At 44.9% G+C, this 19,310-nt stretch overlaps 1 protein-coding gene across 1 annotated transcript; it reads left to right on the top strand.

Annotated features, from left to right (window-relative positions):
* Positions 1-127: 127 nt before the first annotated feature.
* On the top strand, positions 128-19,034 carry LOC114599055 (fatty-acid amide hydrolase 1-like). Its single transcript, XM_077928769.1, has 15 exons — positions 128-461; positions 3,462-3,575; positions 4,928-5,071; positions 6,060-6,193; positions 8,284-8,490; positions 9,087-9,127; positions 9,764-9,888; positions 11,220-11,345; positions 12,088-12,185; positions 13,244-13,343; positions 13,765-13,805; positions 14,881-14,920; positions 16,186-16,294; positions 18,548-18,693; positions 18,796-19,034. Exons 1-15 carry the CDS (start codon positions 294-296, stop codon positions 18,922-18,924), a joined length of 1,722 nt encoding a protein of 573 aa, XP_077784895.1. The 5' UTR covers positions 128-293; the 3' UTR covers positions 18,925-19,034.
* Positions 19,035-19,310: the final 276 nt, after the last annotated feature.

Below are 19,310 nucleotides of genomic sequence, written 5' to 3'. Positions count from 1 at the left end.
CTTCCCATCCTCCGCCGCGTTACGGACCAGAAACTTGTCCCTTTCTAAATCGCAAGTGGGGGTTCTCGGGCAGCAGCACTGTATATCCGGGAAACCCGGATTTTGACGGTGCGGGTAGGAGGAAGGCATGAAAATAGAATGCGTTTCCGGGGCGCCGCGTTTGGAGAAATCCGTGTGGGAGTCCAAGCCCCTGAATCCAGTTTCCGCCCTTTGCGGAGGCCGCGCCTTCCGGAGCTGTCAGCTGGCTGCGGAGGTAGCGGACGAAGCAGTAGCCGCGCGGGACGCTGAAGAGGATGAGCGTCAGTCTCGTCTCTGCTCTCTTGTGCTGCTCGGCGGCGACGGTGCTCCTGCTGAGATGGCGGCGGAGGAGGAAAGTCCAGAGGAAGGTGGAAGAGGCGAAAGAAAGGCGAGAGCGCGCGCTAGAGCGAATGCTAAAAGCTGCCCGAAAGTTCAAAGAGCAGGTAGGTGGCGTCGGGCTGGAAGCGGCTACTCGCGGAGCGCACCTGATTCCTGCCGGGGGGGGGGGGGACGGGACAGCTGGAGGCACCGAGCAAGGGTCGTCGGAAAACCCCCGAAGCGCAAAGACCGGCTGGCTTTGTCTCCCTGGAGGGTCACGGGGCAAAGCCAGCTGCAGCCCTAACGTCGAAGGTTCCTCCTGTAACTTTAAGGCTGTGGTGAGAAGCCTCTGTCCTCAGTGTGTGTGTGAATGCACACACCAAGCCTCCTTCTTCCCAGCCGCTCCCTCTTCTGGCCCTATTTCAGCATCTCATTGAGTGTTTGTGTGCGCGATTTTCTCCTTCCTCCGTTGCAAGGTGTCCTTGGACTCTGATATTCAATTACTTTTCCTGGATGGAAGATGGAGAAGGGGTGTGTCTGTGTGTTGCGCGCTGAAACTAGCCTGCTGTATGAAAGCAATTTTTACATGCATTGCTCTGCTCACTTTAACTTCTGAATCTGTGCACCACTGGTACGTGGCCCCCAGAAGGGGATGGCGGCCCCCAGATTGATTCTGCTTGCCCGTGCTTTAAGGGTTCCTAAAAGGGAGCTGTGCCTTTTCACAGTGCTGTGGCAGAGAGAGAAGCTGTATGGACTCTGTTCTGTGCAACAGCATTTGTGGGCAGAAGTACGTCCCACTAGATTGATCTTGACTCATTACCATGTACTTTGTGGCAACTTCCAGACACAAGCATGTTAAGTGTGAACTTTAGTCTACAAAAGCTTGTGCCTGCAGAAATCTACAGTGGTACCTCGGGTTACATACGCTTCAGGTTACATACGCTTCAGGTTATAGGCTTCGCTAACCCAGAAATAGTGTTTCAGGTGTTTCAGGTTAAGAACTTTGCTTCAGGATGAGAACAGAAATCGTGCTCTGGCGGCGCGGCAGCAGCAGGAGGCGCCATTAGCTAAAGTGGTGCTTCAGGTTAAGAACAGTTTCAGGTTAAGAACAGACCTCTGGAACGAATTAAGTACATAACCCGAGGTACCACTGTATTTGCCTCTGCTGCCATGGTTTTTTGTGGTGGGAGCGGGTGGGGCTGTGGTCTAAACCACTGAGCCTCTTTGGCTTGCCGATCGGAAGGTTGGCGGTTGAAATCCGCACAATGGGGTGAGTTCCTGTTGCTCTGTCCCAGCTCCTGCCAACCTAGCAGTTCGAAAGCACGCCAGTGCAAGTAGATAAATAGGTCCCGCTGTGGCAAGAAGGTAAACAGCGTTTCCGTGCACTCTGGCACTCCTCACGGTGTCCCATTGCACCAGAAGCGGTTTAGTCATGCTGGCCACATGACCTGGAAAGCTGTATGTGGACAAACGCTGGCTCCCTCAGCTGAAGCAAGATGAGCGCCGCACCCCATAGTAACCTTTGACTGGATTTTACGGTCCAGGGGTCCTTTACCATGGTTTGTGGTATTAAGAACAGCCAAGCACTGAAATGTGGTAGAATGATGGTGAAGAAAGTTTTGCTTGCTAAACTTATGTGAGTAGGGCTGGGCTGGTGACTGAGGTGTCACAATCCAATCAAAGGCTTGGATTTATTTAATTAACAGTTCAAAATAGATTGAGAGAAAGTGACTTGCTCAGTGAGCTTCCTGAGTGAATTGAGATTTGAAATTTAGTCTCCATGGTCCTACTCCAACCATTACACAACGCTGATGATGATGATTTTTTAAGTATGTTGTAGATTTCAAGCTCAAGAAAGCTTAGGTTGAAGAACTGGAAAGTTCCCAGTGTACTTTCAGAGGTACAGCACAATCACATCTTACGCGTGTTAAACATATGGTTGCAAATTCAACCATAAGTGCTCAGTTGTGGGGCGGGGAGAGTGGGGAGGAAGTGTGGGCCACCCCAACCACTGTTCCACTCAACAAGTGGCCTTGGAGTGAGTGTGACTCCCTCACTAAGCGTGGTTAGGACAGTACAAGACCCTGAAATGCAAGCCACCTGCCTGTCCCAGAGCGCAATGGAAGAAACAGTGAAGAAACAATGTGGCCACAACAAGTCCAGTCTCCATGCAATCAAGATCTGAGAAAGAGAGGAATTCATCAGGCCATGTCATCAAGTGCTCCACTGGCTGTTAATCTTAATGTGATGGAGTGTTGGAAGCACTGGTGGGCGAAGGTGGGGGTGGGGGGAGCAGGCCGCCCTGGGTGCCATCGCAACTGCCCCTGCCCCCCGGGATGCTTGGTGCTCGCCACATACGCCCTGGGACGCCCATGGTCGCCGCGCATGCCCTGGGACGCATGCCGCTCAATGTGCACCCCCCCCCGATGCATGCCACACCCCCACGGGTGGTGAGCCACGCCCCCGGGATGTGCACCACACCCCCTGGGACACGCACCACGGCCCCTGGGACGCACACCAGCCACGCCCCCGGATGTATGCCATTCCCAGTGCCGGAGCAGGTAGCTCCACCACTGGTTGGAAGGCCTTTAACACTGTCAGTTGTACCACTTCTATTATCCAAGCAATGGATGCAGTCAAGCCTGAATCAGTCTTGCAAAGGAGGCTGCTCCCATGTTACCAGCCAATGAGTAATTGTGTCTGAGAATTGCTGAAAGCAGGTTTTTTGATCAGTATCTTCAGATCCAGTCAAGTACTCTTTCCAGAGGATTGCGTTAGGTTGTGCAACAAAAATAGTTTTAGCAGCCTCCCTCCTCTTGCTCTGTTGTAACACAAGTACTTGCTTTTATGTTGTGGGAGTATAGAAGCAGTTGGTGTGAGTCAGCAATGTAGTTTGATTGCCATATATATATATATATATATATATATATATATATATATATATATTGGACTCGATCAGTGTTTAGGGGTACTCTCATTTTCCTACTCATATTGAAGTACTGCCCCTCAATAAGGCCAAACTTAGATTCACAAAATGTTTAGGGGTATGCGTACCCCATGAAAAAAACAACACTGGACTTGATATTTTTTTTTACTTTTTATTATTATTACTATTTCTCCTTCAGAATCCAGGTCACAAACCAGAAACCATCTTGTCTTTGGCTCTTCCTGAACTCTGTGGGAAACTGAGGGATGGATCACTCTCACCTGAGAATGTCCTCTATGCCTACATGGATCAGGTGAGGTGTGGCTGACATTCCACCAAAAGCAATGGGAAATGAGTGGGGAAGGGAATGTGATGGACAGAGTGAAGTTTTGGCTGGTAAACTGCCCTTTGTTCAAGGTAATCCAGGGTGAAAGGGAACTGACCCCGTCTATTGACAGCTGCTAGGAGCTTGTGTTCCTGCTCCCTGCCTGAAAAATCACTCTGCTCCAATTTTCTGGATTTGTTTATTTGCCCCAGTTTCTTTCCCTGCCCACTTCTTGTATCTTGGCTATGAGACCCTGCCTGCAAACTCACTGTATAATGTATATTATAATACCTGTACAGTGCTTAGAAAATTTTAGGTGCTTTGCAAATGTTGAATACTTGAAGGTTTTTGTGTTGGGCATCTATGTTGTTGTTGTTCATATAGCACCAATATTGTTCAAAATGTTTTGCACATAATTTGTTCCCTGTGTGCCACTGGGGACTTAGTACTACAGCGGGAACGGAAGTGGTTTTGTCACTCAAGCAAATAAATGCTACATAGCAGACTGTAAATCCTTTGCCTGAACTTCAGTCTGCAGCTCAGGGTGCCAACATGGATTTCCCTTGCATTCCAACCCTGAACCAATTGGTTTGAAATGTAACTTTCATTGGAAAGAGTCCAGAGGAGGAGGACAAGGATAGTGAGGGGCCTGTTGACAGTGGCGTAGCGTGGGTTGTCAGCACCCGGGGCAAGGCAAGTAATTTGCACCCCCTAACCCGTGGATTTGCGCCCCCTAACCCTAACCCCCAGATGTTGCACCCGTTGCGGCTGGCCCCCCCTGCACCCCCCACGCTACGCCACTGCCTGTTGATCCAATCCTATGAGGAAAAGTTGAAAGAGTTTGCTATGTTTAGCCAGGAGAATAGATGGTTAAGAGGCAATATGACAGCGGTCTTAAAATATTTTTATTTATTAATTAAATTTGGGTACTGCCCTTCATCCAAAGATAGCAGGGCAGTTCACAACATCAAAATACAAAATGAAAGCATAAAATACATAATAAAACAAAACAATAGCCCCTCTCCCTCACACAAACACATTATTTCATTTTATTAAACTTGATAAGTTGCATAGATGGTGGAGAAATAATAATAATAATAATAATAATAATAATAAAAAATTTCTACCCCACCCATCTGGCTGGATTTCCCCAGCCACTCTGGGCTGGAGAAACTTTATTTCTATTATTCCAGTGGGTAGAACCCAAACTCCCAAGTACATAAAAGGGGATTTTGACTTAACTATTGGGAAGTATGTCCTGATTATATGAGGTACTAAGCTGTAGAACAGACAGCCTTAGAAGGTGGGTTGAACTGATTGCCTTTTCCTGCTTTTCACAGGCCTTGAAAGTGACTAGAGATGTCAACTGTGTGACCGATTATCTGGAAGATTGTGAGTCTCAGCTTCTGCACGTGAAAAGTCAGGGGAAGAAGGGTTTGCTCTATGGCATTCCCATCAGCATCAAGGACTCCATTGACTGCAAGGTACCACCAATCTTGGCCATGGGCAACAATGTGTCAAACCAGTAAATTTGTAAAGAAACCATGTCTTAGAAAAATTGCTGAGGCAAACTTCTTATTTAGCAGAATCTGAGGGGCAGGGTGGGATTGGCATTGTAGCATGACATCTATACTTTTTGCAGAAATGAGACTTGGATCCAAGGTTGCCATATTTCAGAAAGTGAAAATCAGGGCACAAAAGTTGTTCTTTTTGGCCAAAGTTGTTGACCTTTAAAAGCTATTTTTAAGGAAAAGCGGCACAAATAATGGGTCGCCATACGTCTGGATTTTCCTGGACATTTCTGCCGATTTCTGCCTGGACGCTGCTTCTGACTGCAGTATTTTGGGTATGTCCAGGAAATTCCGGATGTATGACAACCCTACTTGGATCCCATTCCTTGGGGTCTGATTCATTCAGAATGATGTGCTGTTCCTAATTTGGGGGCAGTTTTTCAGTGTGACATGGCAGTTGCATAGTGGAGCTTCCATAATTTGATGTGATGATCAGTCTTCTAATTGCTTTTGTATGTGCTTTCGTATCCAGCCTCATCACATGCAGAAGATCCTCTTTCAAGTTGCATTGTAGTAGGAGATATGTGTTTGGTTGCGAATGCCCTCCTGCACATAGTGGGGCATTATCTTTTGCTGGGTCAATTCCTTTACAAAACCAATTGCTGTGCTAGAATCCTGTGGGGGGGTGGGGGGAAACCCTACTGAACAGTGGCAGTGGGACTGACCTGTTAGCCTTCTAGTGTACATGTTGACATGAACGTAGCCATGTTGGATACAACTGATACTCGCTTCAAATTTCTCCATGGATAAAACTCTCCATCATCAGGAATATTACTAGCCAATTCATATGTGAAAGAGCATTGTGACTTATATTGCAGGCAGCATTACTGTTTGATATCTGAAGGATCTGGGGTAGGAACCAGATATCTTAACTCTGTTCTCTTCCCCACCCCAACCCCAGGGCCATGACTCCACATTGGGCCTGGTGAAGCATCTCAACCTGCCTGCAGCAACAGATGCAGTTGTCATTCAGGTGCTGAAACATCAAGGAGCAATTCCATTTGTAAAAACCAATGTTCCCCAGTCTTTATTGAGGTAAATCCTATAACGCCCCCTTTGCTATATTTCTGTGTGGGCATTTACACAAATAACAAATACTATGAGGAAAGGAGTTGAATATGGTTCACCTGTAGAAGAGATAATTCAGGGGCATCATGACAGCCAAATGTTTGAAGTCACATACTTTAGATGGTAGAGCAAAGTTTTTCTTATCTGTTGATCCATAGCTAACAGGTTCAAATTAAATGAAAGAGGATTTTGGCTGAACATTGGAAAGGACTTCCTGATGGTATGAGCTATTCATCCGTGGAACAGATGGCCTCAGAAAGGGGGTGGGCTTGCCTTCCTTAGGTGGTCACCTAGACTGCTTAAAAAACCAGGTAGCAATGGTTTTCCTTGATCAGCAAGGGGCAGGTGGGGGCAGCTAGATGACCTTTGAGATACTTCCCAACTCTGATTCTATGCTTTAATGAAGTTTTATTTTTATTTAAGTTAATTGAGCCTCCATTAAGGAACAATAAACTACACTTGTTTCTGTTCCTTTTGCCAGAGAGTAGCTTTCGTTCAGTTTATTTGCTCGGGCCTGTTATTCTAGGAAGAAGAGTAAGCGAAAGAGGGAATTTAAACTCTCCTCATTTGCCTGCTGGCCTCTCTGAGTGGTGCATATATCAGAGGGAACTTCTTACTTTGCATGCTCACAATACTGTGAGTGTCAGGAATTCTAATATCAATAACTCCAGTCTATAGATATTGTGCATTGGCAAGAGGTTGGGCTAGATTACTCTGATTCTTTAAACTCAATAGGTGTTTTCAGGCATCAGAAGCCTGGGATGACTATGTGATGTGTGAAAGCACTTTTCTGCAGATAAATAGAAGATGAAACAAATGCTGTCAGACAGAAGTTATGAACTGAATGCTGCAAAACTGCACCCATAGGGTTTAAAATGGGCCTTCTAGAAACAATCACAAATGTGGGGTTTTTTTTGTTTGTTAAGCATTTAAACTGTTGGGCATTGTTGTGATTGCAGTGGAGTGTGGCAAGTGGTTTTGTTAGCTAGGCAACAAGACTTTTCCAGAGCTCTCTATAGCTTTGTTTTCTCTTGAAATCAGCCTCTGAATAGCTCTGGAATAGTTGCTTCCTGCTTGTCAAGTGGTAAATGACCCCACCTTCTCTCTCAACCCATCATTGTTGTGATGGTCAGCTCTGTGGTAATGAGAGGATTGGTAACTTGCATCATGCTTCATTAGACAATTCCTGATTGTTTCATTTTGTTGGTGTTTAAAAGGGTTTGTTCTGACTCATATTTTGTTAGGTGCCTCATGAATTCTTGTGATTAAAGGGCAGGGTAATATCTGAGACTGGAACATAATGACAGGCTTTGTTTATTTTATGCACTGGATTTTAATTCTGCCTTTCTGCCAAGGCACCTGAGGTGGGTTACAATTTTAAAACACTAAAACTACTACATTATATAAAAAGTACAGTGGCGGAGTCCTCTTGAGCCACCCGAGTCAGTGGTATGTGTGCTCCGTGGCCTGGTCTTCCTCAGTTCTGCCTTCCCTCAGTGCACACAGGTCTTCAGCAGCCCCAGGGAAGGTGGGAATCAGGTGCCCTGACAAGCCTCTCAGGCCATTGCTGGTTCTATCAGGAGCTGATGGTATGTGTACCTTCTGGCCTGGTCTTCCTCACTTTTTAGTGTGGCGGCACCTACTGTACACTTTGGAACTCCCTGCCTATTGATATGAATCAGGCACCTTCACTGTACACTTTTTGGTGCCTGCGAAAAGCATTTTTGTTTAGGCAAGCCTACCTGGATGTTTAGAAAGTTGATGCAAGTTTTAATCTGTTTTTAGTCTATTGCTATTTTACTTTTTGAAAGTCTTAGATTGTTATTGATTCATCTTATGGATGAGTTTATCCTTTTTTTTTTGTAAACCGCTTGGAGGGTTTAATCCAATCAAGTGGTGCATAAGTGTTATGAAATAAGTAAATAAATATATTTATATAGGGGGTTGGGCAAGGGAGCTGCAGCCATGGCACGGATCCTGTCTGGGGTAGGGGGCGGCAAGGAATATTTGACTTAGCTGTGGCTTAACCACCTGACTGCCTTCTCTTGTGTTTTTAGCTATGACTGCAGCAACCTGATCTTTGGCCAGACGCTCCATCCTCTGGATCATTCCAAAAGTCCAGGTGGTTCTTCAGGAGGCGAAGGTGCTCTTATTAAAAGTGGAGGATCCATCCTGGGCTTTGGTACAGACATAGGAGGCAGCATTCGTATCCCGGCTGCTTTCTGTGGAATTTGTGGATTCAAAACCACAGGTGGCCGAATTAGGTACAGTGCAAGTTTGCAGCCTTAAAAGACAGCATTTAAGCTTTATATATATATATATATATAGACTAAAGCCTTTCTTGGGGGCTGGTAGGGGCTGTTCTTCACAGGGTCTAGGTTCATTGTACACATAAAGGCAAAAGACTCCCAAGAATCAGGCAAGCTGTTAACCCTTGGAGCAGAAAGCTACAAATTTAAGTTCTTGCACAGGCACTAAACTTGTTGGGGAGTTAATTCTTTCTTTCTTCTTCTTCTTTTTTTTTTTACTGATGTGCACGTTCGAAATGGGCAGCAATCCTATGCTCTCTTATCTGTGAGCAAGTTGCATTGAACTTAATGGGATTTACTCTGCCAGTCTCTCAACTTTCCCCTGCTTGGACAAAAGGCCTTTTGAGATTTTCCTTTAATGGGATGCGCTAGATTGCTGGCTAAGATTTATCCCTTCTTCAGTGGAGAGAACCCTCAAAGGGGTGAGAAGCAGCATCTCTGCTGGGGTCTGGGAATAGGTTCCCTGTTAGAACACTGTGGAAACTTAGGTGTTGGAAACCAGCAACCCTGAAAGCTGTGCTGAAACATCTTCTCTGGTGATCTTTTCACAGCAAAAAAGGAGTTATACCAAGTATTCGTGGGCAGAAATCAGGTTGGTGATTATCTTTTGCTTGGAAAGAGTGAGATGTCAAGTGGCAAAAATGTGGTAGCTTTGAATTCTTACATGGTAATGGGTTAACCCAACTTTATACACTTTTTCTAAAAAACAACAACACTCTACCTTGTCATCCTTTTAAAAATTGCAAAATGAGTTCTAAAAACATGCTGTTAGGGATGTGTGTTGATATTTTGCTGTCACGTTGAAGTAGAAATCTTCAGTCATGAGGACCAGAAGCTTTTTAAAAATTGAAGAGGTTTCTGAGTGGCAGCAGATGTGGAAATTTTAGCAAGAAAGGTCTCTGTGTTGAGGTCTGCATGTAGCCCACACCCTTCCTGTAATAAATAACTGACCAGCTTCTTCCATAAGTCCCTTTACAGTAGTATTTAATTTGCTTTTCAGATATCACAGGTTATTTTTAAAGGCTTCAGTTTTCATTGTTTATTGAATGGTGAAGAGATTCTAAAGGGGTGTTAGACAGCAGGGCAATTTGATTTCTTCTTACTTGCTTTCTGTGGTGAAAAGAGCTGCTCTGATCCCCATGATGCTTTGCTCCCAGAAGTGTTTTCCCTGTTTTGAAAGACGATCCTGTTGTCAAGACTTGTTGTTCTCTTTTATTTTTTATTCCAGTGACTGCGGGCATAGGGCCAATGGCGAAAGATGTTGACAGCTTAGCTCTCTGCTTAAGAGCTCTCTTGTGCAATGAAATGTTCCGGCTGGATCCTACAGTGCCTCCCCTCCCCTTCAATGAGCAGGTGAGAGGGCTGAAGGAAAAGGCACCCTCCTTTTTATGATAATCAGATGCATGGTGAAAGCAGTAACATTGCTCTGCCCTTCCTTTTGGGCCACTTCCAATATGTGGGATTAAAAAAACAACACCTTATGTACTGATGCTCAAGAGTTTAACATACAGTAGTCACTGCTGACAGACACACAATCTGGCTATGATTCTATGACTAGCCCCAAACCTGGGATCTGTGTGTACAGCACAAACATTTGCAGGGAGTGATCCTTCATGGGCACAGCTTATATATGCATGAGGGCTGCCTCTCTGCAGATGTCTAGGCTGAACATGGGGAGGAGACAAGGCTAGTTGGCATGGACCCCTTTTGTACCTTGAAAGAACTGTGGTGACTAAGGTCCGAGAGGAATAAGAGTGCTTTCCTTGCAGTGCAAACCTTGAGCTTCACAAAATGGAGGTTCTGGTGCTCATTTCTATGGGGAATGTTGTATCCTCTGCCCTAGAAACCTTCACCCTAATCCCAGGTGTGCTGGAGTGTGCTGTGATGAGATGCAACAGGCTCTCTTCATACACTCGGAGCATGCGTTCCATATTAGTACCTCACACAGCATTTGCACTTTAAAGTATGATCTAGCAGGCAGCTCTGGCTCATATTTTAAGTTCTGCTGCCATCCCAGATTGTGCAGTTTATTAGTCTATTCTAGTCTGGAGGTGGGGTGTCTGTGAACATTGGACCTGTATTCCTGACTGTCTGTGCTGAGGGCAAGGGTATTGTGGGGTGAAAGAGGTTAAGAACAACATGTAAATCCTTCTGGATCAGACCGGAAGCCTCCCTAGTCCTCATCCTATTCCCACAAGCTTGTGAGGGAAATTGAAGGGTCCTACTTACATGATAAACTGCATAACGGTGTTCTTTAGATACATTCCTCCCTACAGAAACGGGTAGAAAATGGCACATCACCTATTGTGAAAAGTAGACTTGTGCAGATGTAGTGCAATCATTGCTTAAGGTACACTGGGAATTCAGATTTTCAAGATGCTTTCTCTTGGCATGGATATGGGATTATTCTGAGAAATATCATTGACTAGTAGAGAATGGGGCTGCATTCAGACCATAGATTTGAAGCACAACCCCATCCCCAAGAATCCTGGGAACTGTAGTTTAAGGGTGCTGGGAATTGTAGTTTAGTGGCTGGCGAACTACAGCCCCAAGGATTCTTTGGAGGATAAGATGTCGACACTTAAAAGCCTGATCTAGTGCATCTGTCTTTAAAGACTCCAAAATGATGATGTTATGTTTTGATTTCCAAACTGTTTTCTTAACCTTGTGCTCATTTTATCTAGGTGTACTCCAGTTCTCAGCCCCTCCGGATAGGTTACTATGTCACAGATTCCTTCACTATGCCAAGCCCTTCCATGAGACGGGCTGTACTAGAAACCAAGCAACTTCTGGAAAAGGCTGGCCACACGGTATGTACCTGTCTCCACACCCACAAACACCCACCTCCCCACCAACACCACCTATAATTCCATTGATGTCCTGGGCAAGAGAAGATGGGGTGGCTAAGAAGTAGAAAGGAAAGGAGTAGAAAGTCAGTCATATTTTAATGAAGAAGAAAAATGTCCTTAAATGTCTTTCCTTTTTCCTTTTTTTGTGGTGCTTTATATCTTAAAGAATGAGAACTCAGAATGACCAGTATGCCATGATAAGGTGAGGTTGTGACTTGCTGCTAACTTTAATGCCTCCCATTTTCTTAAGCTTATCTGCTGATCCTAGACCTGAACATGGATGATACATGATGATTATTTGTGTCTGGCTTTAGACTCGGTATTCCTCACTGCTCTAACCTCAAGCATAGCCGCATATAGAAATCTTTCATTTAAGTGGGGATGGATATTTTACTTCTTTTCTTTTCACCACATGATTTGGGGAGAAAATTTTGAAACTTCTCCAATTTCTCTAGAATGCCAGAATCTGGGTAGCAAGAAATAGCTTCAGTTGAGGGTTGTTTGAAAGAAACAACATCTGCCTCCTTCTCTGGATCTTGCTGTAGTTGTCACTGCCAGGAAGGTTGGCTGCTGTTCTTGCAAAATGCTTTCCATGAAGAATGAATGAGTGATTTATTTATTTTTTTGCAAGTCAGAAGTTTACCTTTGTATGGCATTACAGAGAGAAAGATTCTCATCCTGCACTCTCGCTTTCCTTTTCTAGCTGGTCCCCTTTAAGCCCTGCCGCACAGATGATTTCATGTGTAGCATTTCTGCCAAGGGCTTGTTTGCTGATGGCGGTGCCACTTTTTTAGAAGGCTTGTAAGTATTCCTGTATGTATAAATGCTGGCATGTGTATATGCACCCACACCATTAAACCCCAAGAAGAAGAAGAAGAAGATTGGTTACTTACCTTACTTTGGGTGCAAAGGCTTTCACCATCGTGTACTCATCAGCAAGATCCTGCCTCCATTTTTCACATTGGTTACTTAGCTAAGCATCTCGCTCATACCTTTCTTGGTGAGGTCACTGCTTCTTCTTTCCTTTCTGTTCTCTTTATCTTGCTGTGTTTCAGAGTTGTTTCTGCTGCATGGTGGACAAGGGGAATAATAATAATAATAATAATAAATAATAATAATAATAATATTTATACCCAGCCCATCTGGATATGTTTTCCCAGCCACTCTGGTCAGCTTACAGTATATATAAAACATAGCAAAACATAGTAAAAAAAGAAAAAAAAAGGAAACCATCAGGATTTTTACCTGATGCAAATAAAAGTATTTTTTTTTATGTTATTGTGCAGCATTTTAATTTCTATTCTGTCCTTTCTCTCCCAAGAGTCAGGATGGCAAACAGGAGGGCAGCAGAACAGTGTGATCAGAAATACAGTGGTACCTCAGTTTTCAAGCGCCTCGGAAGCCGAACATTTCGGTTTTCGAATGCCGGAAACCCAGAAGTCATGGCTTCCGTTTTCGAATGCACCTTGGAAGTCAAACAGCTTCTGCTACGTGTTTTTCAATTTTCTCAATGGAAATTGCAGACGGCCCTTTGTGCCTCAGTTTTTGAATGTTTTGGAAGCCGAACGATCTTCTGGAACAGATTACATTCAAAAACAGAGGTACCACTGTAAAACAAAAACACTAAGGACCACTGAAAACATTTTGGAATGGTCACATACTCTATATGCAACATATAACCTACAGTGAATGCCTCTGCGTGGCAGACAAGAAGGGATCTTTTTGTTAAGCGATCAGTGTTCCGTTCTGAACATCAGTAGCCATGGCTGATGGTTCTATGGAGCTGAAATGGCTGAAGGTTTGGATAACATAAAATTCACTCAGGGTTGTGTAACCTAATTGTCTTGGTTGCCTTTCAGCAAAGGGGAGTCTGCGGATCCCAAAGCAAAGGAATTGGTGCTTCTAGCAAAGTTGCCAAATTGGTTTCGAAGCCTCCTAGCCTGCATTGTCAAGCCAATAGTAAGATCCCCTTCTCTAGCTCCTGTCTTGATTTGCTGAAGAAGGCAGCCTATGGCTGTTGGTACTTTTTGAGAAGGGATTTTTTTAGTCCTGGTGAATGGGCAACAGTTCTGATTAGCACTGCATTTCAGTGCAATGGAATGCTGAAGACACACTTCTTTACCTTTGACTTTGTGTGCTTTCAGGATCCACTCTATTCCTGTGACTGTGGGGGTTTTTTTAATAAAAAAAACAGTTTTTAACATTTTTAATTCATGTAACCCACCCTGGGACCCACTAGTGAAGGATGATTTATTTACTTAATAATAAAAAAGAATGTTATACCTCCTAAATGGAAGGTACACTTCTGTTTGAGCATAATGTGTTTATGTAATGGGCATTTTCAGCTCAAAGCCTATCAGTCCTTTCTTTGTTTCCTTAGAGTCTTCGTATTTCCAAAATGCTGACAAGCATAAATGAGAGGTAAGGCTTCAGGATGGGGGTGTGGTGGGCCCACAGCTTTCATATGCTAGCATTGCTAGCAGCTATGTTGTTCGTGTCCCATTTGAACCCCCAACTGCAGTGGAAAGACGAGAACGGCAACGATTCCCGCTTGTTTCCTCCTTGAACTTGGTTCTCAACTTTCCCTGCCTGCTGTGGCAGGCAGGTCACCTGGTCTGCCACACAACCTGGGAGCAAAGAGTCAGGAGATGTCATTGAGGGTGGAATGGCTGGGAGGAGCATTCACTGATTTCTCCCCCCTCCCCACACACTACCTGATCTAAGTAACTTCTGTGAAGGTCCAGGTGATGGCTAGTTTCCAGTGCTTGCAAATTTCAGCATAGATCAAAGCAGATTGGGGTTGGCTTTCCATATGGCCTCACTGAGTTCTGGTGCAGGAGTCTTAGCAGTGCAATTCTGTACATGCCTACTGAAAAGTAGTTCCTTTAGCTTTTCTGGAAAAATGCAGTCAAAATTTAAAATGTACAATGGCTGCCTTTTGAAAAAAAGCATAATAAATTTAATTTTTAAAATTTAAAAATGCACAGTAGTATATTAAGGGGGTGAAATGCAGTTTCGAATCGCTACTCCCTGCTGCCCTTGTGGTGCATTTAGGGGGGAACTGAGGCGGGACCTAGGAAGGTGCTTAACCCTCCCTGGTTACTTTTTAATTCCTCCTCAGCAAATCTTTAAAATGGGAAGCAACCCTGGTCACTGGACTGTGGATGTGTGACTTAGTTTGATGGAGGCGCAGGTGGATTCATGAGCATGGATGGGGTTTTGCACCATTCACCCCTTCTTCCTTACGAATGCCCCCTCAGTCCCATATATGCTACCTTAGCAAACCAAATATTGTTGGGGTATTGTGTAGTTTTGCCTGTAGCATAGGCCGTGACTAGCTCATGTGGTGGATTACAACCCCATCATCACCTTTGGCCATGCTGATGGGAGCTGTAGTCTGCCACACCTGGAAGGCACCATCTTGGTACAAACGATGAACATAAAGGCTGAATTCACCAATTTCTCATTCACCTGCAGCTTCTTTTTGAATTTTCAGGTCTGTGAAAGAGCTTTGGGAACTTCACACGGAAATTGAGGTAATTTCCTTTTAGGGTTTTTGTTGTTGTTAAGAGTATTTCAAGCTCCATAAATGTCCCAAGAAGTTTATGGGAAAGGCTATTATAACCTTTGTCAGCCTTGGACCAAAATCTTCCATCCTATAAGAAATATTACAATATCTGTTTTATTTCAGATTGTAATATGAAAATCCAGCCAAGTTTCTAGGCTTACTCACATAGCCTTCTGCAGCTGTTTCCCCCAGTAATGTACCCAAGTGAGGTCTAGTTCTGACATAGCTTTATACAAAATCTTCCTTCCATTTTAAATAATGCTGTACATTGAAATCAGTGTTAAAAGACAATACTGGAGTGTCTGTCATGCAAAGAACATCCTTGGAGATAACTGAAAATTACAACTGCAGTGTATTATTAGTCATGAACTTCATTTGGTCACTTTGGCATCTGAATTGCTCTATATCATCTTGGTCCACCCCAGAGCTTTAAAAGTTCTAAAGCTCTAACAGAATACACACTCAATCCCTGACTTCTGCAGGTAGGGCTGAGAGAAAACACCCGTCTGACGCCCCAGGGAGTCACTGCTGGGTGAGACCAGATGCTTGACTTAATCTAAGGCACCGTCCTATGTTCTTACATCCAAATGTGAACATGTGCAGAGAAGAGGGACTGCATATTTTGCTCCTGTGGCCACATCTGGTAGAGAAGAAATTGGGTGGAGAGGACCTATGGAGGCTGACCCCAATATGGCAGGTCTTGGCTGCTCTCCAGAGTTCTGAACTGTGTCCTTGAAGAGGACTCAAGCTGCAAGGGCACTAACAAAATGGCTTGCTGATGATTCCTTATCAGAAATTGCCGCTGCTTTCCAAGCCCCCCTTAAAATGTCATCTCTCCATGTGGCTGCAGCAGAAGTGACAGTTGCAGAGGATTTTAGAAACATGCAACTTTAAAGGGACTTTATTTAAGTAAGGCTTTTGATTGCTGCTTTTTATCACAAGCGAGCCCAAAGCAGTTGATTCCTGCTTCAAACTCTGTGCGACTCCAGGGTACTCTCCTCTCCCCAACATCCCCATTTCTGCTGCCTTGGAGAGAATGTCATTATGCTCATGCTTGATTTGATGCTTGGATCCTGCCATTCACTTAACAGGAATTTTGGGGGTGGGGCCATGCTTAGTTCTTCCGGTTAGATTCTTGTTTGCTGCCAGTCATGGGCAGCCACTCATGCTGAAGTATGCCTGTTGCTGTTGCTGCTGTTGCTGTTTTTTGTTTAAACTATTCTCCCCTCTTAGGAATACTGCCAGGAATTCATTGGTGAATGGAGGAGGCTAGATCTAGATGTGGTGCTTTGTCCTGTCCTGGGTCCTGCTTTTAAGATTGGGTTACCTGGGAGACTGTCAGGTAATTCCACATTGCATGGGAAATGAAGTCTCCAGAGGGCACTGTTGGAGTACTTTCATGTATACTGCAACTTGCACTGGATTCTGATGCTCTAAGCCAAGAATGGTCAACCTTTGTGTTTACAGAAGCCTCTTTATTGTCCAGACAATACTCTGGGGGCTGGATGTACAGTATATCTTGTTGCACAACCTAACCACCTTTTATGAGTCAGTGTGGCTTAGCAGCAATAGATTCCTACTTAAAAGGCACATATGCTTGGGTGATGTGTAGTGGCATTCATGTTCTTGGCAGAAGATCTTCTCAACCTGAGGAGGAGGTTGATGGTACTTCTGTACTTCTAACTGAATGTACAAGAGAGCAATGCAATAATAATAAAAAACCCTGATAGGAAATACATTCAGTGTATTAGTACTTCTTCTCTAAGTCACTGCTGAGTAGGGAATTGCAAACAAAACATAATGGAGAGCAAATATCTCTCTGGTTGTCTTCAAGCATTCTACATTAGTGGTTAAGCAAACACTCAAGGGAGGCCATTAGCTCTGCCCCCCTCCAGAAGCTTGGAGAGTGAACTTCCAAAGTGGAGAGCCGCCTTGTCAAAGCTTCTAAAAAACCGCAGAGAGCCTATCTGAGTACAGGAGGCTCACTGCTTCTGAAGTTTGGCTTCCAATGCATGGCAGGTGACTGGAACAGCAACCAGGCAGAGGTGAGCATAGCTAACCTGGTCATTGCTGCTGTCCTCCCTCACCTGTTGACTGAACCCTAAGGTAGGATGCCTGAAGAGGGGCTTTTGTCATGCAGCCTTGGGAAATGGTTCTTTGCTCCAGTTTTGGTTGTAAGCAGTTTTCTTTAACCACTCCTTGACTGAAACTTGATAGTCACCAGACCCAAGAACAGTTGTCCTTTGCCTTTCTTTTAAAGTAGCCCAAGGCTCAGCTGGGCCTTACATCAGTGACTGAGGAGCAGTCAAAACAATTGGATAGTTGCCAGGATGCAGCACTGGAAGCCAAAAGAGAGAGATCTCCCGGCTGCGCCCTGCCTTTAACGGGCAGGCAACACCCCTTGACTGACTGGATTGGCTGGCCCGGCCATTGACACAGCCGGGAAACCCCAATCACTGGCCACCCACCCTCTGCACACGGGGAGGGGTTATGAGAACCCGTAACACCACCTCCTCTTATGGCGGAAGTGGCCTTACCAAGCCCTTTGCTATGAGTGCATCTGATGTTGCTCCATCTCCAGATATAAATGTAAAAATGCAATAAGATGATCCAGGCCAAGTCAGCTGTGCTAATAAGACATTGTGTAGCAGCATGCTTTAAGGCAGGGTGGGGTAGCTGTGCCCCTCCAGATGTAGGACTACAACTCCCATTATCCCTGACCATGCTGATTGGGGCTGATGGGAGTTGGAATCCAGCAGCATCTGAAAGCCCATGGGTTCACAGCAACTTGTCACAAGGGCTGCAGCTGGGCTTGGATGGGTGGGAGGGTTTTTCCCATGCTAGCTCTGGCTTTAGAATAATTGCGAATCTATGCCCCTTTTGTGAGAGCAAGTGTACTTGTGTGCTGGAGTAATTGTGTTGATGAGAGTTTGCAGTAGTGGCCCATGTTCTTGTCAAACACCTGTCTCAGTTGCATGGTGGCAGTGCTAGTGTAATTCAGCTTTGGTGGTGTTCAACAAACTTGTTGCATTAGCACGAGGATGACCACTGGTGCAATGGGACTTCTCACCCTTCTTGCTCCATGCACCTTCCTGAAATATGCTCTGGAGGGTTGGGGAAACACGTAGGACAGATCTGGGGGAAGGAGGAAGAGAAAGAATGAGAATATTATGTTGCACAAGGAGGAACCCTTGTGCTGATGGAACGGTTGCTTAGTGCTGCATTGATTATAACCCCTCATGTGTTCAGTGGGTGCTTCCCCTGTAACATTTGTCAGGGCCTTACTATGTATGGGCCAATCTGATCCCATGGGAAGTCTCCAGAAAGACGTTGCCGTCTCTTATTGAGGGTCACTGGCATGGAGAAGTCCCTGTATGAAGTGGCCCATGTTTTATTGCTTGAGAGAAGTCTTGATTTCTCCAGTTGGTCTTCTCACCAGTAAAAGGAGGAGGAGGAGAATCTGTCACGTAGGACTCGTAGTGGTGAATCGTAAAGCACTTTCTGCTGTAGGGGGATTAGATGAAGTGCCAAAGAGATTTGACCAGGTGCCCTTATCTATACTTAAAAGTTTTAACCTGTCCTTTTGTCTCTGCAGTGGGAGCCAGTTACACCATCTTGTATAACTACTTGGACTTCCCCGCTGGGGTTGTGCCTGTCACGTCGGTGACAGAGGAGGATGAGGAGGAGCTGAAGAGTTTCAGAGGGCACTTTAATGATATGTGGGACAAGGTCTTTGCGAAGGTTTGTCACCATGTTGTGTTTGGAAGCAACTGCTTTGTAGTGGGCATCAGAAGCCATTATTTGGTAGGAAAAAAACCTTATCGCCTTGTTCTGTCCCTGCAGGCAATCCAAGGGGCTGTGGGACTCCCTGTGGCTGTCCAGTGTATAGCTTTACCATGGCAAGATGAGCTGTGCCTCCGGTTCATGAAGGAAGTGGAGAAACTGACCCAGGAGAAATCAAACAAGAATTGAATGACATATTGCAGAAACTGATATGATGGGAAGCTGCGGCCTGCGCCTGGGAAGGCCCATAATAACCATGGACTTGTCTGTGCCTATTTTTATTAAATAACTGAGGTGCTTTTGTGTCTGGTGGTCATTTGTGGGCTTGCTGCAACAATGCAGTTTTTCGTTTTTTACCAAATTAACAAAATGGTTCAAACTAGAAAACCACAATTGTCAGTGAAACCAGAGCAGCCAGAAAGCCAGAGTTAACTGCTGACAAAAGCAGAGCAAGAAAAGTGGGGAGAGGCACAATGGGAAATGCCCTCTTCTAGACTCCCACTGCCAACCTAACATCTGTAAACTGTGACACAGTTCGGAGGGCCCCATTGTTGCACCATGGTAGAGACTACATT

This window comes from Podarcis muralis, chromosome 5, assembly GCF_964188315.1.
Source record: "Podarcis muralis chromosome 5, rPodMur119.hap1.1, whole genome shotgun sequence".
In the NCBI taxonomy this organism is placed as follows: domain Eukaryota; kingdom Metazoa; phylum Chordata; class Lepidosauria; order Squamata; family Lacertidae; genus Podarcis; species Podarcis muralis.
This window is presented reverse-complemented; position numbering and strand designations above follow the sequence as displayed.